Below are 20,062 nucleotides of genomic sequence, written 5' to 3' on the forward strand. Positions count from 1 at the left end.
CAAAAAAAAATGCAAAAATTTATTTTGACAACTTGAACGAAAATCCTCTATATCGGCCATATTGCATTCACACCAGAGCCATCTCTAGGTAATTTCGTTCGCCAATTCCAGTTAGTATATTTTCAAAGGTACATACATCCACACTCCTTATTTTTAAGTGTGCATCCGGCTTTATATAGAGCAAAATTAATTATTTTATAATGAATTCAATCACAAATATGAAATTTTGTTTGATAAGTTAGCCTAAATTTGATTAATATACATATTATTAATATTAATAATAATATGAATATTTATCACACTTATAATTGGATAAAATTTATATGAGATACAGAAAAATTTATTTTTTGGTCTTTGTTGACCTCACCATGTTTTAAAAATCGACTTTTTGGGTAAGTTATATTACGTACTATCCCGTAATAATATACTTTTACCTTATACTTGCGTTTATTAAGAACTAATTTTAGAAGTAACAATTTAGAAAACAAACAATTGACTGAGTTGATTGTTGAAATTCCATGTATAGGCAGTGTTGATTACGCAATCGTTTTTTTACGTCATGTAAGTAAAGAAAGAGTCAGGTAGCCATAATCATGCGGCTGTGGAGTCACATATACAAAACTGATATTACCCATATAAGACATACCTACTATAATGATCTAATCTAATTTGCGCCCTCACGAGTAAACAGTGATGTTTACGAAAAAATGTTTCAAACAAAAGTTTATTTTTTTATAAGGAACAATTATTATATTTAAACTTTTGTCCTATCTCCAACGGTATACAAGATGGGTCCTACGGATCCAATTGATCCAAGATCCAATTGACCTATGTTGCTCATTTACGAACTCAATCTCACTTTTTACGTACTGAGGACGCTATAAAAATTTCAGCTTGATATCTCTTTTTGTTTTTGAGTTATTGTGTACACGGAGGGTCGGGCCGACGGGCGGTCAACCGGAAATGGAGTAATTAGGTGATACATGGTATCAATATTTTTAAGCGCTACAAACTTGGGACTAAACTTAGTATACCTTGGTATATTTCATATATACAACAATAACAATTCTGTTTCCTTTATGCCTGCTATATCCTCTACCGCACTACGCACTCCTTTTTAGTGCAGATTCTATATGCTTGGTCAAACTATTTGGAATATTTACCTTGAATGGGAATTTTTTTTATTTTTTATCAATTGTCCTTAAAAAACATATTAAAAAACTTTATTTTAAAGCTTGTATATAATTTTATACTAAATTAGTTGTATACATGGATTTTTTTTTTTTTCTAATTGGATAAAACGTAAAAATTTACTCTAAATTCTTAAGGTAGTTTGTTATTATTCACTTTTAATTAAGAGGTATAATCTTAATTAAAAATGAATAATAAACTACCTTAAGAATTTATAGTGAATTTTTTCGTTTTATCCAACAACAAAAATAAAAATTTAAAAATCGAGAATAAAGCATGTGCACAATTAATTTACTATAAGAATAAGATTATAATAATTAATTGATCTACGATTAAAATCAAGTGCATAATTTAAAATTAGTGATAAAAAAATCGCAAACACATGCGCATTTCTAATCATTAAAACGTCACATAACTTCAGCTGTGTACTTCATGCACGTACCTCCTCCCCCTTGCTATATTTTAGTTAACCAAACAGATTTGTATGGTAAAGTTAAGGTGGTTTTTAAACATCATAATAGAAAAAAATAACAACGCTTACATTTTTCTAAATGGAAATCAATTAAAATCATTAAATTTGGATGACTACTATTGAATTATACACAAAGGTAAAAAACAAAATCATTTCAAATAAAACGTTGCCAAGTAATTATAAACTCAACAAAAAAAAATATTCATAATAAATATTGATATTTTTATAATGTATGTCATTTTGCAATATGTAGGTAATGTCATCTTTGTTGGATATACGACCTGTAATTATTGTTGTTCTTTTTTAACACATTTGTGCCTTTATCTAAGTACGAAAATCGACAACATAAATAACATTTAGAGTTTAGATAGTTTTTTTTACCTTTTAATTTATAAATTTTATGATAATGAAAAATCGTAAGTTAATTTTGAATAAATTTATGTGTTTAGGGGGCCAAGGTATGGGTACCTCACCCAAAGCAAGTATGGGAGTCAGCGGAGATAAGCGAAAATTACGATCCAAAAAAGAATGTCATATCTATCATCACCGAATCAAACATTACAAAAACTGTAAATATAAAAACGGATGCTGATTTACCACCATTATGTAATCCATCGATATTAATCGGTGAAAATGATTTGACATCGCTTAGTTATTTACATGAACCAGCTGTCTTGTATAATCTTCAAGTGCGATTTTGTCAACAGAAAGCTATCTACACATATTGTGGTATTGTTCTAGTCGCTATTAATCCTTACGATGAATTACCAATATACGGTAAGTCCGAACACAATATTCACTTTATTTTGTACTTGAGACTTGTTAAAAAACATGTATTTGTTCATATCATTCAAAATTATTGATTAATCATCGAAATGATATTATAATATAAATCTAAAAAAATTCACCAATCTGATTTGTGGCTTAAGGTTGCTTTTGTCCGAATGGTAAGCCACAAATGCTCAAAAATTTTGAGAATGAAAATTCTAACCGGGACGCCTTAAAGTATGTCAGTACATAACGTACAATATCATAGTCTCATGTCGTAGGCTTAGATCAGTCAAAAATACAAGTGTTGCGGCATGCGGAATCTCATTTAAAAGTTTGGGTGTTTCGGCTAACGTGTACCAATGACTACGATAAATACTGTACCACACTGTACAATAACTACGATAAATTGTAATGATGGGCGAGGATTGTCTAATATACTTGATGATCGAATACTTATTCAGCGTTCTACACATGCGTTAAATATTCTTTAACTTTGCAAAGACATAGAGAATGGACTGTTCCCTATTCAGCTGTATGGTAAATACGGGCAAGAAACTATGAGAGAGATAAAGCGAATGTACGGCCAGTAATTCACTCTTCTACAGACCTATAGAAAAGAAACAGGTATTGGCTGCATAATCGCTTTGCCTCTTTCTACAGAGCTGTCATATATTTTTCTTTACCCTAAGCCGAAATTACGTACTTTCTACCTGCCAACAGAAGCAGAAAGTGCGTACTTTCGGCCGAAATTAAAGAAAAAACGGGCAGAAAGTTTGAGAGTCCTGAACTGCTCGCCATGATGCATCATACCGCACTATTATACTATTAATATTCTTTATTTAATTAAGCAATATTTTATTATTTTCTATGATTAATTATTACTAGTTCATTATTTAAATGACGTTAATAAGAATTGTTTCCAATATTTATATATTTCATAGTAATTATTTCGCGTGGAAAAATAGTATGTTGGTCAAATTATCAAAAATTATAAATATTATGAGTGTTTAGTGTCTAGACAAAAATCTCATCACTTATGTAATAATGTTGCCTAAATTGTTTATGAATGGGAATTATTTTTTATAAATCTTAGGTGGTACCAAGAACTATATAAATATGTAAGGGCGTGAAACTTTAGTGGAGAGTGTAGCAGGAAAAAAAGCGCCTTTTGTTTTCAATCACTTAGACAGCCTGATGCGCAATACAAAGTACGCAACGAACTCGGGCGCTTATAGCTCGACATAGGAGATTTCACGTCCTTATATAATATATATGTTCTTGGCTGATACCCTTACTATCTTTGGCACTAGCTCTGTTTTGCATTCCGAATAAATTACCAAATTGAGCGTCTGTGGACTTAGCGAAAAATTTTTTACATTGCAAACTTCCTGCAACAGCCTTTGTTCTAATCTAAACATGTGAATTTGGTTCTAAATAATATTTTTGTGTTTTTATTGTTATGTTGCGAATAGGATTGCAGACAATGTCGCTCCACATACTCGGACACTCAATTCAATGATTTTTGGCAGTGACTCTTAGACCAAAATGTGACTTAAGATTGTTTATTTATAAACAAAATAGCTTTTATTATAGATACACGTTTGTTCAGTGATGTCATTTTAATTTAAATTACAAATCAAAGTACAAATAATCTGTTGATTTGTTTGTAAGTATGTGTAAAAGTTGATTAGGATTACATAACTATAATATTCTAGACCTTGGCGACGCGACGGTTGCACTTACGACACCAGTTTTGAAAAAATGATTTTTTTTTTAAATTCATTGCGCAAGTGCATCACTTTTAGAGCTGTCGTAATATTCAAAATATGCGGACAATTGAAATTATTGCCATGCAATAACGAGAATTTTAATTATGCGTTTTATTTCAGAAAAAAATGCATTTTATTTATAAATGAATGTTTATTATATAAAAAATTTTAAAGTCTGAATTATTTGTCGTAAAAAGCTAGATCCCGAAAAATTTTATATACTTTTGCCTGAAATAATTTTAAAAAAAAACTCTTTTCTGGAAAGTTAAGTCGTCTCGTTACTTATGAGACACTCGGTACTTAATAGTGTTATATAATTAATTACAAATTAAAAAATTCCAAAATTAATTCCATATGCGGGCGAGGCCAATATCTGTAAAACGGTAAAATAATTTGACTACGTTCAAAAGCTAAATCAAGTCATTCATAACAAGAATAAATCTTTGACTAACATATTGTTAGTATTTGATTCTCATTATTTATATCTGAATTTAATATCAATTAAAACACATAAAAAAGTTGTGAGCAGCAGAGCTCCATCACTAACAGTGATATTTCCCCTTCATTACAAATTTTTTAATTGAAATGGGGTATATATCTTTTCAAATTCAGAGAGACTTTATTGAAGTTCAAAGCAATGAAAATGTCAAAAATAGCGGTTTTACCCCGGAGAATTTCCTCCTCTCCCAGTTGCTGAAATTAACCCCTTCTTCAAAACCCATAAATAAATTATTAATTGATTTGGTGGGAGTCTTTAAACGGATTTATAACATACTTCTCACCTTTCTCCGCTGTCTTCGATAACAGTACATAAGTTTATATTTTCGGGAAAAATATGAATAAATATATTATGGTAATTAATTATGAGAAAATCAAATAAAAAAAACAAATTATAATAAAAATATTGAATAAATTTATTTTCTAAATTTAGTGTATGATTCAAAGTAAATTGGTTATTATGTATTATGTAATCTAATCAAATGTAATTGTTTAGGAAAAAAATTTAGAGACACGATAAAAATAATACATAATTTTACATACAGAGTATCTATCCTTAAATCACCGAATCATCCAAAACTATAAATTCCTTACGACTTTTTACAATCTGACTGAATTTAAATTAAAGATTTAGGTTAATGGTCGGCCACTGGCTAATTTTTGTCATTAGCCAGCACGATGAACTTGAAATGAGGGACAAATCATGGGATTTGATAAAGGAGTATCTCGCGTGGAAGGGAAAATCATGCTAGAGAATTAATTTATCAGAAAACTGTAACAGTATGATCCACTTTGTTCCTAATAAAAATTCGACAAATTTGTATTATATTCGAAACATTATTTAATTTGTAATTTATGCTTTTTTTTTTATTAGCTATTTAGAGTAAAAAAATACTTCAATCTATTATGATTTTTTTTATTTATATGTATAAATATAAAACGCTTGGGAAGTGAAAGTGTGGACCGGTTTATATGTTTATATATTATAGATGATTAACGCTAGCGGCAATATTTTTTGATAAACATTTAAATACAAAGTGGTTAGCAAAAATTTTAACACATGAAATAGCACGTTTTACTCTAAATGTCACAAGACATAACAATGACAATTTTTGCAATTTTGTTGTTACTATACCTTATGACCATAAATCGAAACGAATTCTTTTATCAATCGATCGGCAATCGATCTTAGCCCATTTACTTAAGAATATACGACAACACAGAATTTGATAATATTCAAGATATTCAGTAAGCTTTGTTTAAATAGTTACCGTACATCCCTTTTTTAATTGAACCCCTATCCATGAGAATCTCAAACTCACATTTTACCGTTTTTTTCGGATTATAAATCTAGGACTGGCGTATATTGACAATTATTTCAGAACGCCTGAAAATTTTAAAGGCCTGTTGTCAAAGTCATATCAAATAGTATAATAATCTGAATGCAACCAACATGGCCTCTACTAAGTGTAAAAATATGTAATATTTACTATATCCATGATAAAAATAAACAAATTTGTGCGAGATTTGAATTGGTAGTTGCATTCTGCGTCACTTTAAAATATTTATAAAACTCGATGTCATGACATCAAGTTGAATATCAACATCTTCAAAATTGCAATTTTCAAGGTGTCCTTTAACGAACATCTTGCTCCGTTTTTCTCTCTTTCCACCTATAAGAGACCTATTAGATTCGGGCCTATCAGAATAAAAGCTATATTCAAAATTGTAGCTCGATATGAAAATTTTTTGGACCACCCTGTACTGTAGGAGAAGCCCATCATTACAGAAATTATTATTATTATCGTAAAATGCAATTTTTTTTATTTTAATAAATATTATCAACATTATTTTAATAACTTGCCCTTGAAACACTTCAGTTAATTTTTTTTTTTGTTACGCTATTTATGTGATACAGAAAAATCTCAAACATCCGCTGAATTATTTTTAGCGTGTTATAATTATCTCATTTTTTGAATGTTTTATTCCTCTATCTCTGAACAATTAAGGGCAAGAGTTAATTTTTTAATAATCGTGAAGGTCAAAGCCAAATTCGAAGTTATCATAGAGGAGAATAATAACCTCTTTTAAATCATACCACTTTTACAAAAGCCATTTTTTTCTATTTGGGGGCTTCTCCGATCTTATGATTTTTCGATATAACCAATTCCAACGAATAGTTCTGTTTTTAGATGATATATCATAATGAAAACTCAAAAAAGATATATTGATATCACAGAAAATTTCTCCAAGATACAGTACGGCAATGACGGTTACCACCTCTTAATATTTAGAATTTCTGTCGTAGTTTTCGTTTAGTTTTGAACACTCACTTCGGGTCTTTTAAAATTTTGGAAACAGAATTTGAATACTCAAGTTTATTCTCAAGAAAATTTCCAATACGAAAGATTGTTCTAATAACAACTTTAATTCAAAAAGCCAGGAATTTGTCGTAGTGGAGGTTCAAGGTTGCTTCAATGTTTTACTTACAAAATTATATTTTTCATTTATCCCGAAGAATTTATATCTTTGTCCGGAGACGAATTTCAAAAAACGAATTCCTCGGGTTAAAACCGGAAAAATGATAGTTACACGTGTTATATGGAACTTCAAAAATTACACTATCAAGCATTAAATTAATCCGATTTAAAAATTCATCGAAAGCTTAGGTCTTATGACTTTTTATTTCTGACGCTGCTTTTGACTCTTGATTTGTAATCGAAAGACTACTCTGACTTATGGTCGGTGTTATATTCGAATACATCGAAAATGTTTTCCTGTAAGGTTCTTGCAGGATTCGTTTAAAATTTAATGTTAAATCCTTACAATCTCATGGCTTAAATTTATATATTACTTTTAGGCTTGGATATTATGCGGACGTATCGCGGTCAAGCAATGGGTGATCTTGATCCCCATGTATTCGCTGTTGCTGAAGAAGCATATACACGATTGGAAAGAGAACAGCGTCATCAAAGTGTTGTAGTAAGTGGTGAATCAGGAGCCGGAAAAACAGTAAGTGCGAAATATGTCATGCGATATTTTGCAACGGTTAGTGGTTCTGGATCAGATGAAACGGAAACTTATGTTGAGAAAAAAGTTCTTGCATCGTCTCCAATTATGGAGGTTAGTTTTTATTTCTATTACTCATGGCAAATATTTTTATAATTTTAGTTATAGCTGCAGTGACGGATTTAGATCAATCTCACAGTTGAGGAAAAACTTAATTGTGCCTTTTAAAGATTAGTAACCGCCTCTGTATAGCTGTATAAAGATTTAAAAAGTATTTAATTTTTTTAAGTTTTTTTATTGAATTTTTTAGGCAATAGGAAATGCTAAAACCACCAGAAATGATAATAGTTCTAGATTCGGAAAATATATTGAAATACATTTTAATAAACAATATCATATTATTGGAGCATCAATGCGAACGTACTTATTAGAAAAATCACGTGTGGTATTTCAGGCTCCAGATGAAAGAAATTATCACATATTTTATCAACTTTGTGCTGCTCGAAAGCAACTTACACATTTACGACTTGGTAATGAAATATTTCAATAAAATGTTTAATAATTATCAGTACAAGCCTCCCTTTTTATATTGTTTATTACATAGTGTAATCAATCAATGAAGCATTTTACCAAACATTTTTGATAGCTTGTCTGATTTTCATGAGACATGAGACTCGAAATACTAATGTCTCATGCAAAATAATGTTTGTATTTGTTATTCAATTATTTTCTAGAACATTAAAAAAACAGATATTAGTTTCATTTAGTTTGGTACTAAGTTAAATTTTTTCTTGCGCTTACACTTACGAATTTTGAAGTATGTGATGAACAATGTAAAAATATATTGTATGTGCTATAAACTAAAATATATACACATAAAGGTACCCGTTTAAAAAAAAAATTTAAATAATCATTATATTTTTTAGAACATCAAGATAATTTCCATTATTTAAAACAAGGGCAGGCCCCACATATTGACGGAGTTGATGATTTAATAACCTTTGAAGAAACAGTCAATGCATTAACTGTACTGGGATTTTCGAAAAATGAACAAAATGACATGTTTAAAATATATGCTGCCATTTTACATTTGGGAAATGTCCGATTTCGAGATATTGATCTATCTGGAGACCATTCTCAAGAAGATTCTGAAGGATGTGGAATTAGTGTAAGAATAATATCTATTAATTTTATCTATTAAGTCCCTCTAGAAAGAGTTCATTGCTACTAAGCAAACTTTTTGTGGATTTTTTATTACTTTTTATTATTTTTATTGGCTATGATCAATAAAAACATGAACATGTTTTGTTCTTAGCGTAGGCTACGTGTAACATTTTCTTATCCAAGCTAAATTTTCCTTCCAGTTTGATCGTGCATCAAAGTTTGGAACGTGTAATACACGCCATTTAACAGTGAACGGGTTTGAGTATCATTTATAATGCACTGTCACCTTTATAAACCTTTCTCTTTTATTTGGTGCCTTCAAAACTATTAATATAAGAAGCTGTTTTATAAACTCGAAAACACATTTAATAATTAAAATATCTTGCATTTACAAAATTCCCTTGCTTTTTATAGGAGGAAGATCAAAGTTTACATAATTTTGCTGAACTATTAGATATAAATTTAGATGAAATGAGACAATGGTTATGCACAAGAAAAATTACATCTATGCGTGAAGTTTTTCTAAAACCGATGACCATTGAACAAGCGACAATATCACGTGATGCATTAGCAAAACATATATATGCAGCTTTATTTAACTGGATTGTAAAAATTGTAAATAAAGCTTTAGAATCATCAAAAACGTGTCATAAATTTATTGGTGTTTTGGATATCTATGGTTTTGAAACATTTGAAGTGAATAGTTTTGAACAGTTTTGTATTAATTATGCAAATGAGAAATTACAACAACAATTTAATCAGCATGTATTTAAATTAGAACAAGAAGAATATATTAAAGAAGAAATTGAATGGAAAATGATTGATTTTTATGATAATCAACCGTGTATTGATTTGATTGAGGCTAAATTAGGTATTTTGGAATTATTAGATGAAGAATGTCGTGTAAGTATTTCAAACAACAAATTATAAGCGATAATTCAAGAGCTAGCCCTAGTTAACCCTTCCCGATAAAACACTTAATTTTAACTCATTCGTGTTCGTTATAGTGTTCCTTTTATCCCTGATCAGAAGTATAACTTTTTTACAAGTTCTAATGGGTCACTTTTATTAATCCTATGGGTTCCAATGAAGGATAGCTTTGTCGATATTGTCACATTTTTTTCCTAGTATGGCTAATTCATTTCCATTAACATTAGCAAATTTAGATTTCTATGATCCATCATTTGTCCAAGGTTCTTTGCATTTTGATGCATGCACGAGGTCAAAAATACAGATTTATGTTTTCAGTGACAGTTAGATTGGAGGTTATAATTCAAATAATGTCCGGTTAAAAGGTCTATCGTCTTTCCTTAATGTGTTTTATGATTTAATTTAATTACTTAAAACTACCCTGATAAAAAAGTCCGATTAATGAATCGGAAATTTCCAGATAATTCTATTGGATTGAGTCGGAATCCAATAGAATGAAGTGAAAATTTGTTCCTAATTAAATCCGAATCATTTCAATTAATGAATTTAATGAATTGGAATGAATTGGGAATTTATTTCCATTTGAATTTTATTATTCCGATTGGTTGAATTGGAAATTTCCGATTCATTAATCGGATTTTTTTATCAGGGTAATCATTATATCTCTTATAGATGCCAAAAGGATCAGATTCATCTTGGACAGAAAAATTGTATTCAAAATGTAGCAAATACCAACATTTTAAGAAACCACGATTTGGAACATCAGCCTTCATAATAAGCCATTTTGCAGATCAAGTTCAATACGAATCAAATGGATTCTTAGAAAAAAATCGTGATACAATTATTGAAGAACAAATTACTGTACTTCGTGGGTCACAAAATAAACTATTTCGGAAATTATTTGCAACTGAAGATGATCGAAAATTATCGATTCCAAATACCCGAGTAAAAATTAGTGCTGCAAAAACTTTACCATCCACTCAAAAATCACATAAAAAAACCGTTGGTTCACAATTTCGTGATAGTTTAAATATGTTAATGGAAACCTTAAATGCAACAACACCTCATTACGTGCGATGTATTAAGCCAAACGATACAAAAACACCATTTGAATATAATCCACAAAGAGCCGTTCAACAATTACGAGCCTGTGGTGTATTAGAAACTGTACGAATATCTGCAGCCGGTTTCCCTAGTCGGTGGTTTTACGATGGATTTTTCAATCGTTATAGAGTATTGTGTCGATTTAAAGATATTAATCGTTTCGATATGAAGAAAACTTGTGAACGAATATTACAACTAAATATAAAAGCTGTCGATAAATATCAATTTGGTAAAACGAAAATATTTTTCCGAGCTGGACAAGTAGCGTATTTAGAAAAATTACGAGCGGAAAAATTAAAGAAATGTTGTATAATTGTACAAAGTCAATTACGTGCGTTTATATGGCGAAAGAAATATTTGAAAATTCGAAATTCTATTCTTAATATACAACGATATGGCCGAGGATACTTGGGCCGACAGTAAGTTTTGTACAAATTATTATTTTTTCATTTAAATGGGACTTAATTATCAATTCATTTTTATTAAAATTTTTTAAGCTGATAAGGCTAAAAATCGTGACATACTAATGATGGCTGACTAGTTCCCTTTTCAATCTAAGATAAACGAAAAAAGGGAATAATTTAATATCTTTGTTATTATTTCAGAAAAGCTGTAAATTTACGTCGAACAAAAGCTGCAATTGTCTTACAAAAATATATACGTGGATGGATCAAACGTGTTCAATTTTTACGTACTCAACGTTGCATATTAGGTATACAAACACATGCACGTGGAATGTTTGCAAGACAACGATTCATGGCGGCAAAATATAATGCCAAGGCAATTATCATTCAACGTTATGTACGCGGATGGTTATGCCGGAAACGTTATGCTAAACAACAAAGACGTATTGTTGTGTGCCAGTCAGCCGTACGAAGATTCTTGGCACGGCGATTATATAGAAAATTGCGTGTTGAAGCTCGATCTGTGGAACATGTTAAGAAATTGAATAAGGGTCTAGAAAATAAAATTATTAGCCTGCAACAGAAAATTGAAGAAATTAATAAGGAAAATCATGCATTTAAAAACGCACATAATGAGCTTTTGGATTTGAAGTAAGTTTAATTACACTTCTAATCATTCTTATTTATTAATTCAATGCTAATTATATAAACGCTTTTAAAAATTTATCTCATTTAATACCTTTTTTTTAAAATTTTATTTCAGATTGAAGTTAGATAGCTTAAAAGGCATTGAAAACGAGTATAAGAAATTAAATGCTTTGTTACAAGAAAAGGACAAACAGTATTTGATATTACAAGAGAAGTTGAAGCAGGAACAAGATGAGAAAATGGATTTAATACAAGAACAAGAAAAATATAGAACAATTATTGAGCAAGAGAAACTAAAATGGACCAATGAAAATCAAAAACTTATGAAAGAAATTGAAAACCTTAAACAAATTGTTGCATCCAATCAATTGGGTATGTGCTTTCTTTTTAGAATCATCAGTTCTTAATTTATAGTAGGAACGCCGTTAATATTCTTTCTTCAAATCAAGGAAGATCAGCATAAACTTAATTTTTAAATAGGGTCGCAAAAATAGGGTTGTTATAAGCTGTGTATGTGCCTGTCTGTCTGTGACACCGAAGCTCTTAAACGAGTGAACCGATTTGAATACGATTTTTAAAAAAATTTGAAACAGGTTTTGTAGCGTTGGTTCTTAGACATGTTTTATCAAAATCGGTGAAAACCCCTAAATTTGTCCCGACCCCATCGAGAGTGTTCTCTAGCTTCAAGTTTTCAAGAAAATCGGTTTAGTATGGAGAGAGTTACAAGAAAAAAATCGCATTTGTTGGAAGTTTTTTAAATTTCGTAAATTTCACTTGCGGAATGCGTTTATTCAATTTTTATCAGTCCCAGCTAATTAGCCGTTCCTAGAATTTTTTTAGACAAAAAAAAAAAGAAAGTTTATTGAATGTTTAAATTTTTATTTTGTAGGAGCAGAAGAAATCCTTAAAACTCGTTTAGAACAAGAAAAACTTATATTAATGAATGAACAAGAACAGGAACGAACAGCATATCAACAATTATTACGTGAATATAATGCTCTCGAACAACATTGTGAGAATTTAGAATCAAAATTAAGTCGTTATTCACGTTCTGGATTACATCCTCCATCGTCCGCTACGAGTACAATTGATAGACATATGCGTAGTTTAAGTGATGTTTCAAACATTTCAAATATTGATAATATGGATGAATCCTTGCGGACAGAAGATGTAAGTTTCGTAAGTTTTTGAACAATTTTTTTTTTTTTTTTAATTTATTTAGAAAGATTTTTGATTATGTAATAAAAAATACTTAGTTATTCCGGACAAAAGCTTTACATTTTCCGTAAATATTTGTATTTAAAGTAAATTCGAATATTTTTTAAGGACTATGGATATGGATCAGTTCGATCAAATTCAACAGTCGCTGTTGATTCCCACCAACGATTGGATACAATCGACTGGAAACGTGGTGATCCGCCTGTAGATCCCCAACATAAAGCAGAATCAAGTCCGCCACAATTTGATTTAGGCTTAGTATTAAAATTACAACAGAAACTAAAAGCAGTAGAATCTGAAAATAATAGGCTACTCGGAAAAATTGACCAAATGGAACGGGAAGGATCTCCAAATGCGAAACAACTTGAAGCCGCTGTATCTACAGACACAATACGTGTTAGTGAATTAGAAATGGAAAATGCAAAATTATTAAAAGATCTTAATCAATTACGTGAAAATCTATGCGATAAGACGGTTATGGGTAAGCTTTTAGAATTTAATTTTTTTGGAATACCATTGTTTATAATCAATATTTTAACCATTGGATTGAAATTTAAATACCTTCAAAATTATTGTAAGACGGGGCTCTATACATATAATCAAGCGGTCATAACTTGACCCTACGATTTAACTATGGGCACAGGGCTGTTTAGTGATTATTAGGCAATAAGTACACGGAAAAAGATAAAATTAATGCAATAATATTTTTCATTTTGCAAAAATTTCAAATTTTGTAGTGTTTTGTTTCTGGTCTGCTTTTTATTGCCTGTGCCACTATGCTCTACGAATGCCATAGTTATAAAACATTATTATTAAATAAATTATTATATTTTTTTAGAACAAATAACTGCGCTACAAGATGAATTAACGCATAGACGTGAAGAAGTTATACAGCTACGTAGCGTATTTGCAAATCAAACCGCTAATATAAAATCATTTGCGTCATCTACATATGGACCCGATGTGGATATTGTGAATGAAGATGGCGAACTTGTTTTAGCATACGAAGCACAAAAGAAGATCAATCAACAACTAGAAATTGAATTAACAAGTTTAAATCAACGGTGTAGAGAACAAGAAACTGAATATCGTAATGAAATTAAACGTTTACGAGAGGATAATGAAAGACAACAAAAACTATTATCAGCTAATTTAACTGAATCTCCATTAACACAAACTGAAGCATATATGCAACATGAAATCACACGTGTGACATCTGAGAATCTTGATTTGAATGAAAAATACGATAATGTTGCTAACCGTTATCGAATCTTGAAGAAAGAAGCGCGTGCAATGGCAAGAAAATTACAAGAATTAGGTACATTATTTTTCATATTTTAGAATTTTATTTATTTAAATCATTCATATTAGAAAAAGAAAACTAAAAGAATTACTTTTTTTAATATTCTGGGCATGATTGGCTATCCATCATGGTGGCCACATTACTGGAAAATCTAGTACTTAAAGCGATGTTTAATCAAAAAATAAACTAATTTGCAAAATCTGAATCCGTCGAACCACTTTTATTAAAATTGCCCCTGTAATGTAAACAACCCACTGTTACAGATCCCTGCAGGGGAAGGCAAGTTGTGTCCATTTCTCAAATCGAAGGTATAGGTATGTAAAAATTCGGGTCAAGTGCCTTGCTTGTTCCAAAAATACAAGCTTATAGCGCTTAGAGCCCGGATTCGATGCTGTTTAAACAAAATGATTTGGAAACTCTGTTCACAATGCTTACCTTTACAATAACATTATCGAAAATTTTTAGATTTTTAAAGACTCTGGGTAGAAGTAGAAAGTAGACGAAGTGCTAACCCTTGCGATTTAGCCCTTTAATATTAGTTGTCCAGTAATAAAGATAGTTTTTGTTTCAAATTAGGTTTATTGGAGAGTACACTAGATCGGGATAGAATCCAAATTGGTGAACGAACAGATCTTGTACCATTAAATGCATCAACACAAGCAATGCAGGCGGACAATGAAAATAAAGATAATAAACAATTAGTCGTACGTAAAAAGGAGAGAGAATACCAAGGAATGTTTGAATATAAAAAAGAGGATGAAGCAATAATTATACGTCATCTGATAGCAGATTTAAAACCACGTGTGGCTGTACAATTATTGCCCGGCTTACCATCCTACATAGTATTTATGTGTATCCGTCACACTGATTTTATAAACGATGATGAAAAATTAAAATCATTATTAGCATTATTTATGAGCACAATACGAAAAATTGTGAAAAAACGTGGCGAAGATTTGGAAACTACCGTACTATGGCTGTCAAATACTTTACGTTTATTACATAATTTAAAACAATATAGTGGTGATGCCACATTCCAACATTCGAATACACCAAAACAAAATGAACAATGTCTACGTAATTTCGATTTAGCAGAATATCGACAAGTATTATCCGATTTAGCTGTATGGATCTATCAAATTTGTATACGTACAATGGAGAAAAAAATACAACCATTAATTGTACCCGCAATATTGGAACATGATGCTATAACAAATATTAGTGGGAATAAACCGGGATTAAGAAATCGTTCGGCGAGTGTTGGACGCGATATTAATGAGGCTGCAATACCCACGCATAAAGCACCGCAAGCTCTTGTTAATGAATTAACGAATTTCCATCGAATTTTAGGATTTTATGGTGAGTTGAATTTTTACTATTTTTAATATATTTTCAAGGTGATTATTTTAAATATTCAATAATTCACAGTTACGATTATTTAATCGAGGAAATTTATTTTCATCATAAGAAAATCGAATTCAACGTCTTCTCCAGCTTAATGTTACTGCTTACATAGTAATATTATAAAATTTATAGCGAGGTTTTATCAATTTTCTAATTGGTTTGTTCTTTTTAAAATAGCCCGGGAATCAACGGCAGCTTCTCTTTGACTAAAACCTTGTGCTGACTAATTTTGTTTTTATTTGCTCAGTATAATGATGCAATAAAGCCTCCGTTCGTTTAAAACGAAATAACTGAAATCAACCCGGTTGAAAGTTCTTTAATGATAGAGACATGAAAGAAGCTAGAATATAAGCTTCTGCGTTATATCCGATTGACTATTTTTCTATTCTTCGACCAATTGAAACAATGTTGATTTCACTTATTTTTTTAACTTACCGTTCCCTTACTAGGCAGGTGACGTTCACGAAGCTTGATTATTTGAAACATGTTATGTATGTCAGCTCTATTGAAATGTCTAACCGAAATCTGTCGTTGAATTTCGGACTATACCTAACTGTTTGAAATTGGATGCGAATGTTACAATTTATTACAGGTTTTTTTAACTGTCTTGCGTTTGATCGAGTGTTGTTATTTTTAACATCATACATTGCTTATTTATAGTTTTGGAGTCATCCAAAACTAACTTAAAGAATCCCAACACGCACTTTTTTAATCGAATAAATATTACTTATAATTTTTGAGAGGGGAGAATCGTTAATGACATCGAAAAATAAAACGTTAAACACGTGGCTTAACATGTGCTTTCCTGCATAAACAAAGGTTCCTGAACTAAAAAAAAAAATTGTTTCTTGTACCTGAAATTATGCAACCTATCTATCTACTCGCTTATTTGAATTTTTTTCTTCACACCCAATGGATATATTTATACAAAAAGCGAATATTAAGCTGCATGTTTTTTTTATCAATTTTTCTTCTCCATTATCGACTTCTGATTTTGCCTCCAAAAAAAAAAAAAAAAAAGTCACATTGTTTTCCCAAAAAAAGTGCATGTTAGGACTCTTTATGAAATGACTTTTATTAATTAGACTAATTATACTAATCAATAATTATCAAAAGTATTTTAGCATTTTGTTTTTGTTTCTATCAAGAATTTTGATAATTCCAATGTTTCATGAATTTATAATTTTTTCAGGAGTTGATCCAGATATTATTACTCAAGTATTTCGACAGAAATTCTTCTTTATTTGTGCAACAGCATTGAACAATCTATTACTACGTAAAGAATTTTGCCATTGGTCGAAAGGGTGTCAAATACGGTACAACGTATCAAATTTAGAAATGTGGGCACGTGATAAACGATTAGATGTAAGTATTTTATTTCAAAATTATACATTTAGTTCCAGAGTCAGTCATTATTTTTATATATAACTTAACTATTTGTATTTTCTTAGGATAAAAATATACTTGATACGTTACAACCTATCATTCAAGCTGCACATTTGTTACAAGCGCGTAAAACCTCTGAAGATGTTACAAGTGTTTGTGATATGTGTAGTGCATTAACTGCTGAACAAATATGTAAAATATTACAATTATATACGCCATTAGATGATTTTGAAGAGAGAGTTCCACCATCATTTATAAAACAAGTTCAAGCTAAATTAAAAGAACGAAGTGCTTCATCGGAAAATAAAGAACAACAGGTAAGTGATTTAATGTAATTTACGCTCACTTCTGAATTATCCCATAATGGAGAATCTTAAGGTTCTGCCTTTAAAAATTCTTTATCGAAAACAATTTATTTTTTAATTTCACAACTAAAATTTTATGTTACAGGGAAAACTATTATTAGATTCAAAACAGAACTTCCCAGTACGATTTTCATTTAATCCATCAACAATATGCTTGGAAGATATCGAAGTACCAGAAATACTAAATTTACCAATGCTCAAAAAAGTCTAAAACCAAAATTACAAATTTACTGAAAACATACAGCAAAATGGCATTATCGTTGGTTTATTTATTTTTTAGACACAAAACAAAAATAGAAAACGTTTTGCGTTCTCGGCCTCAAATTTTTTTACAAATACAAATAATTTATATCCTATTTAAAAACAAATAGAAATAATAATTCCTAATGAGCAGTATTTCGTCCAAGACGTTATATATAAATAATATATACCTACCACAAAACACAGTTCAAAGAACAAAAATCATGCAAATTATTTAAACAATTTGTATACTTTATTAAGTTTTTTTAGTATTATTTATGCTACAAAATGTTTTAACGAAAATAACGTTATCAATTTTTTATGATTTATTTATATAATTCGAAGGAGTCAAGTATTTTAAATAAGGAAAATAATTCAGAAATAAAACTTCTCCATCATCTATGAGCGCTTTGTATCTCTGGGATGCGTGTTTTTAATAAATTTGGTTTATCTTAAGCCTTGTCTAAAATTTTTCGAAATTTCGTTTGTAAGATTTTAAGTTCAATCATTTCGTTGGCTGTTTACAACTGGCTGTAGACAAAATGGTTGATTGGTTGCATTTATTTTAGGCCAAATTAAAAACAAATCTCGGACTTGCAAATAATAAATACATCGAAGGCTTATCAAATTTTAAAAATTGTTTAGTGTTAAAATGTAAAAAACACTAAAAAACTACTTAATTAAAATTTTTTTAAACTTTAGATGCATAAAAATAATATTTATTGATTTTATTGCGCTGCCAAAAAATTTACAAAAATAACTAAATAAAACTCGAAATTTTCGATTAATCATGTATATGTTCGGCTTCAAGTAAACCATTATACGTTTCTTCACAGACTTCGAAACAAGATTTTACAGGCGGTTTACGAAATTAAACTTTTTTTTTATAAGAACTCAATCAAGTCAAAACGCGTACAAGGGAGTAATTATTTGGATACAAAACTAAATCATTCTGTGTAAAATATGGTTCGGGGAAGATTGGACAGCGCTGAAGGCAATCTTGTCACTTAAATTAGGGATCCTGGATCTTGCGAGAATGGAAAAAAATGTAAATTTACAAATCCTTAAAAAATTTCGTTTTTTTATAAAAGATTTCTTTTTATTTATTTAAAATCCAAAGAAAAAAATTGATTTACGATTAGAAAAAACAAATTCTGTTTTCTTTTCGTATAATTTAAAATACATGACAACTTATAGCGAATCTTCGCAATTATCGAATCTTGCGTAATTAATTTGAATAATAGAGATTTTAAATACTTCATGAAAAATTTTCAAGTTATTTTTTGGTAAACATGATGTATTTCGAATCAGCACTGGTATTAAACGTAATTATTATTAATAGTATAATTTGTTATATACATATACATTCCAAATAATTAACTGCTTTTAAATAATATAGTACTTAATTTTTTTTTTATTAGTATATATTTTCATAGGTGCCATTTTTATTTTATATCGAAATGAAACTTCTATAGTAGTTCAATTCATAAAAAGTTTAAAAAATCATTAGATGTATAAAAATTTGCATCTAAATTTATGCTTAAGTCTTTCAAAAGCCGTTTGATCGGAAGTGACTAATTAAGACTCATTCTCATAACTTTTGAAAAAAAAGATACCTATAAATTATAAAAAGACCAAAAATGCATTGGTAATGAATACGTTGAGCAGAAATTGATTGCAAAAAATTCTATGAAAGTATGTTTTTACATTCAATTTATGCTTAATGTAAACGGTTTTGCGAAAAATGGTTTCCAATAAACAATTGTTATTTTATAAAGAACAACTTTCTAATTGAAGCGTTGTTCATCTTTTGGTGTATTATTACAGTTGGAAGAAACGATCATGACAACAACGAATATTATCTGTAGTAGTAGTCAGATTTTTATACTAAACAAATAAAAGTATTGTCGAATAGCTCAGGGGAGTCTAAAATACGAAAACCTCGACATTAACTGGAAGATTGTCAATTTAAAATATTACAAACTTGATTCCGCTGTAATATTACTACCACTTCTTGAGTAATTGAATTTTAGTGATACATTTAACAATTTAAAAGAACCCTGGAAATCCTCATGGAAATATTAGTCCTTGAAAAGTATAACAAATATCTAAGTATTTACAAATCATTAACGTTCTTATTTTTTGAGATATTTTACCAAGAAATAAGTTGAGATGTTGTAAGTTGT

General features: G+C 29.7%; 1 protein-coding gene across 2 annotated transcripts; it reads left to right on the forward strand.

Moving 5' to 3' along the window:
- The first annotated feature begins 1,677 nt into the window (after nt 1–1,677).
- LOC123300288 (unconventional myosin-Va) lies at nt 1,678–18,549 on the forward strand. 2 transcript variants are annotated; one of them, XM_044882840.1, is made up of 16 exons: nt 1,678–1,799; nt 2,113–2,440; nt 7,562–7,824; nt 8,021–8,240; nt 8,637–8,878; nt 9,289–9,777; nt 10,477–11,327; nt 11,514–11,963; nt 12,076–12,332; nt 12,850–13,139; nt 13,287–13,659; nt 14,017–14,496; nt 15,058–15,840; nt 17,078–17,250; nt 17,337–17,588; nt 17,722–18,549. In XM_044882840.1, the coding sequence occupies exons 1-16, from the start codon at nt 1,773–1,775 to the stop codon at nt 17,845–17,847; spliced, it is 5,604 nt and encodes a 1,867-aa protein (XP_044738775.1). In that variant the 5' UTR covers nt 1,678–1,772; the 3' UTR covers nt 17,848–18,549. The 2 variants fall into 2 exon arrangements, with proteins under 2 accessions (XP_044738775.1, XP_044738776.1); XM_044882841.1 differs by having other exon boundaries at nt 12,850–13,130.
- Nucleotides 18,550–20,062: the final 1,513 nt, after the last annotated feature.

The sequence above is a fragment of the Chrysoperla carnea genome, chromosome 5 (assembly GCF_905475395.1).
Source record: "Chrysoperla carnea chromosome 5, inChrCarn1.1, whole genome shotgun sequence".
Classification (NCBI taxonomy): Eukaryota; Metazoa; Arthropoda; class Insecta; order Neuroptera; family Chrysopidae; genus Chrysoperla; species Chrysoperla carnea.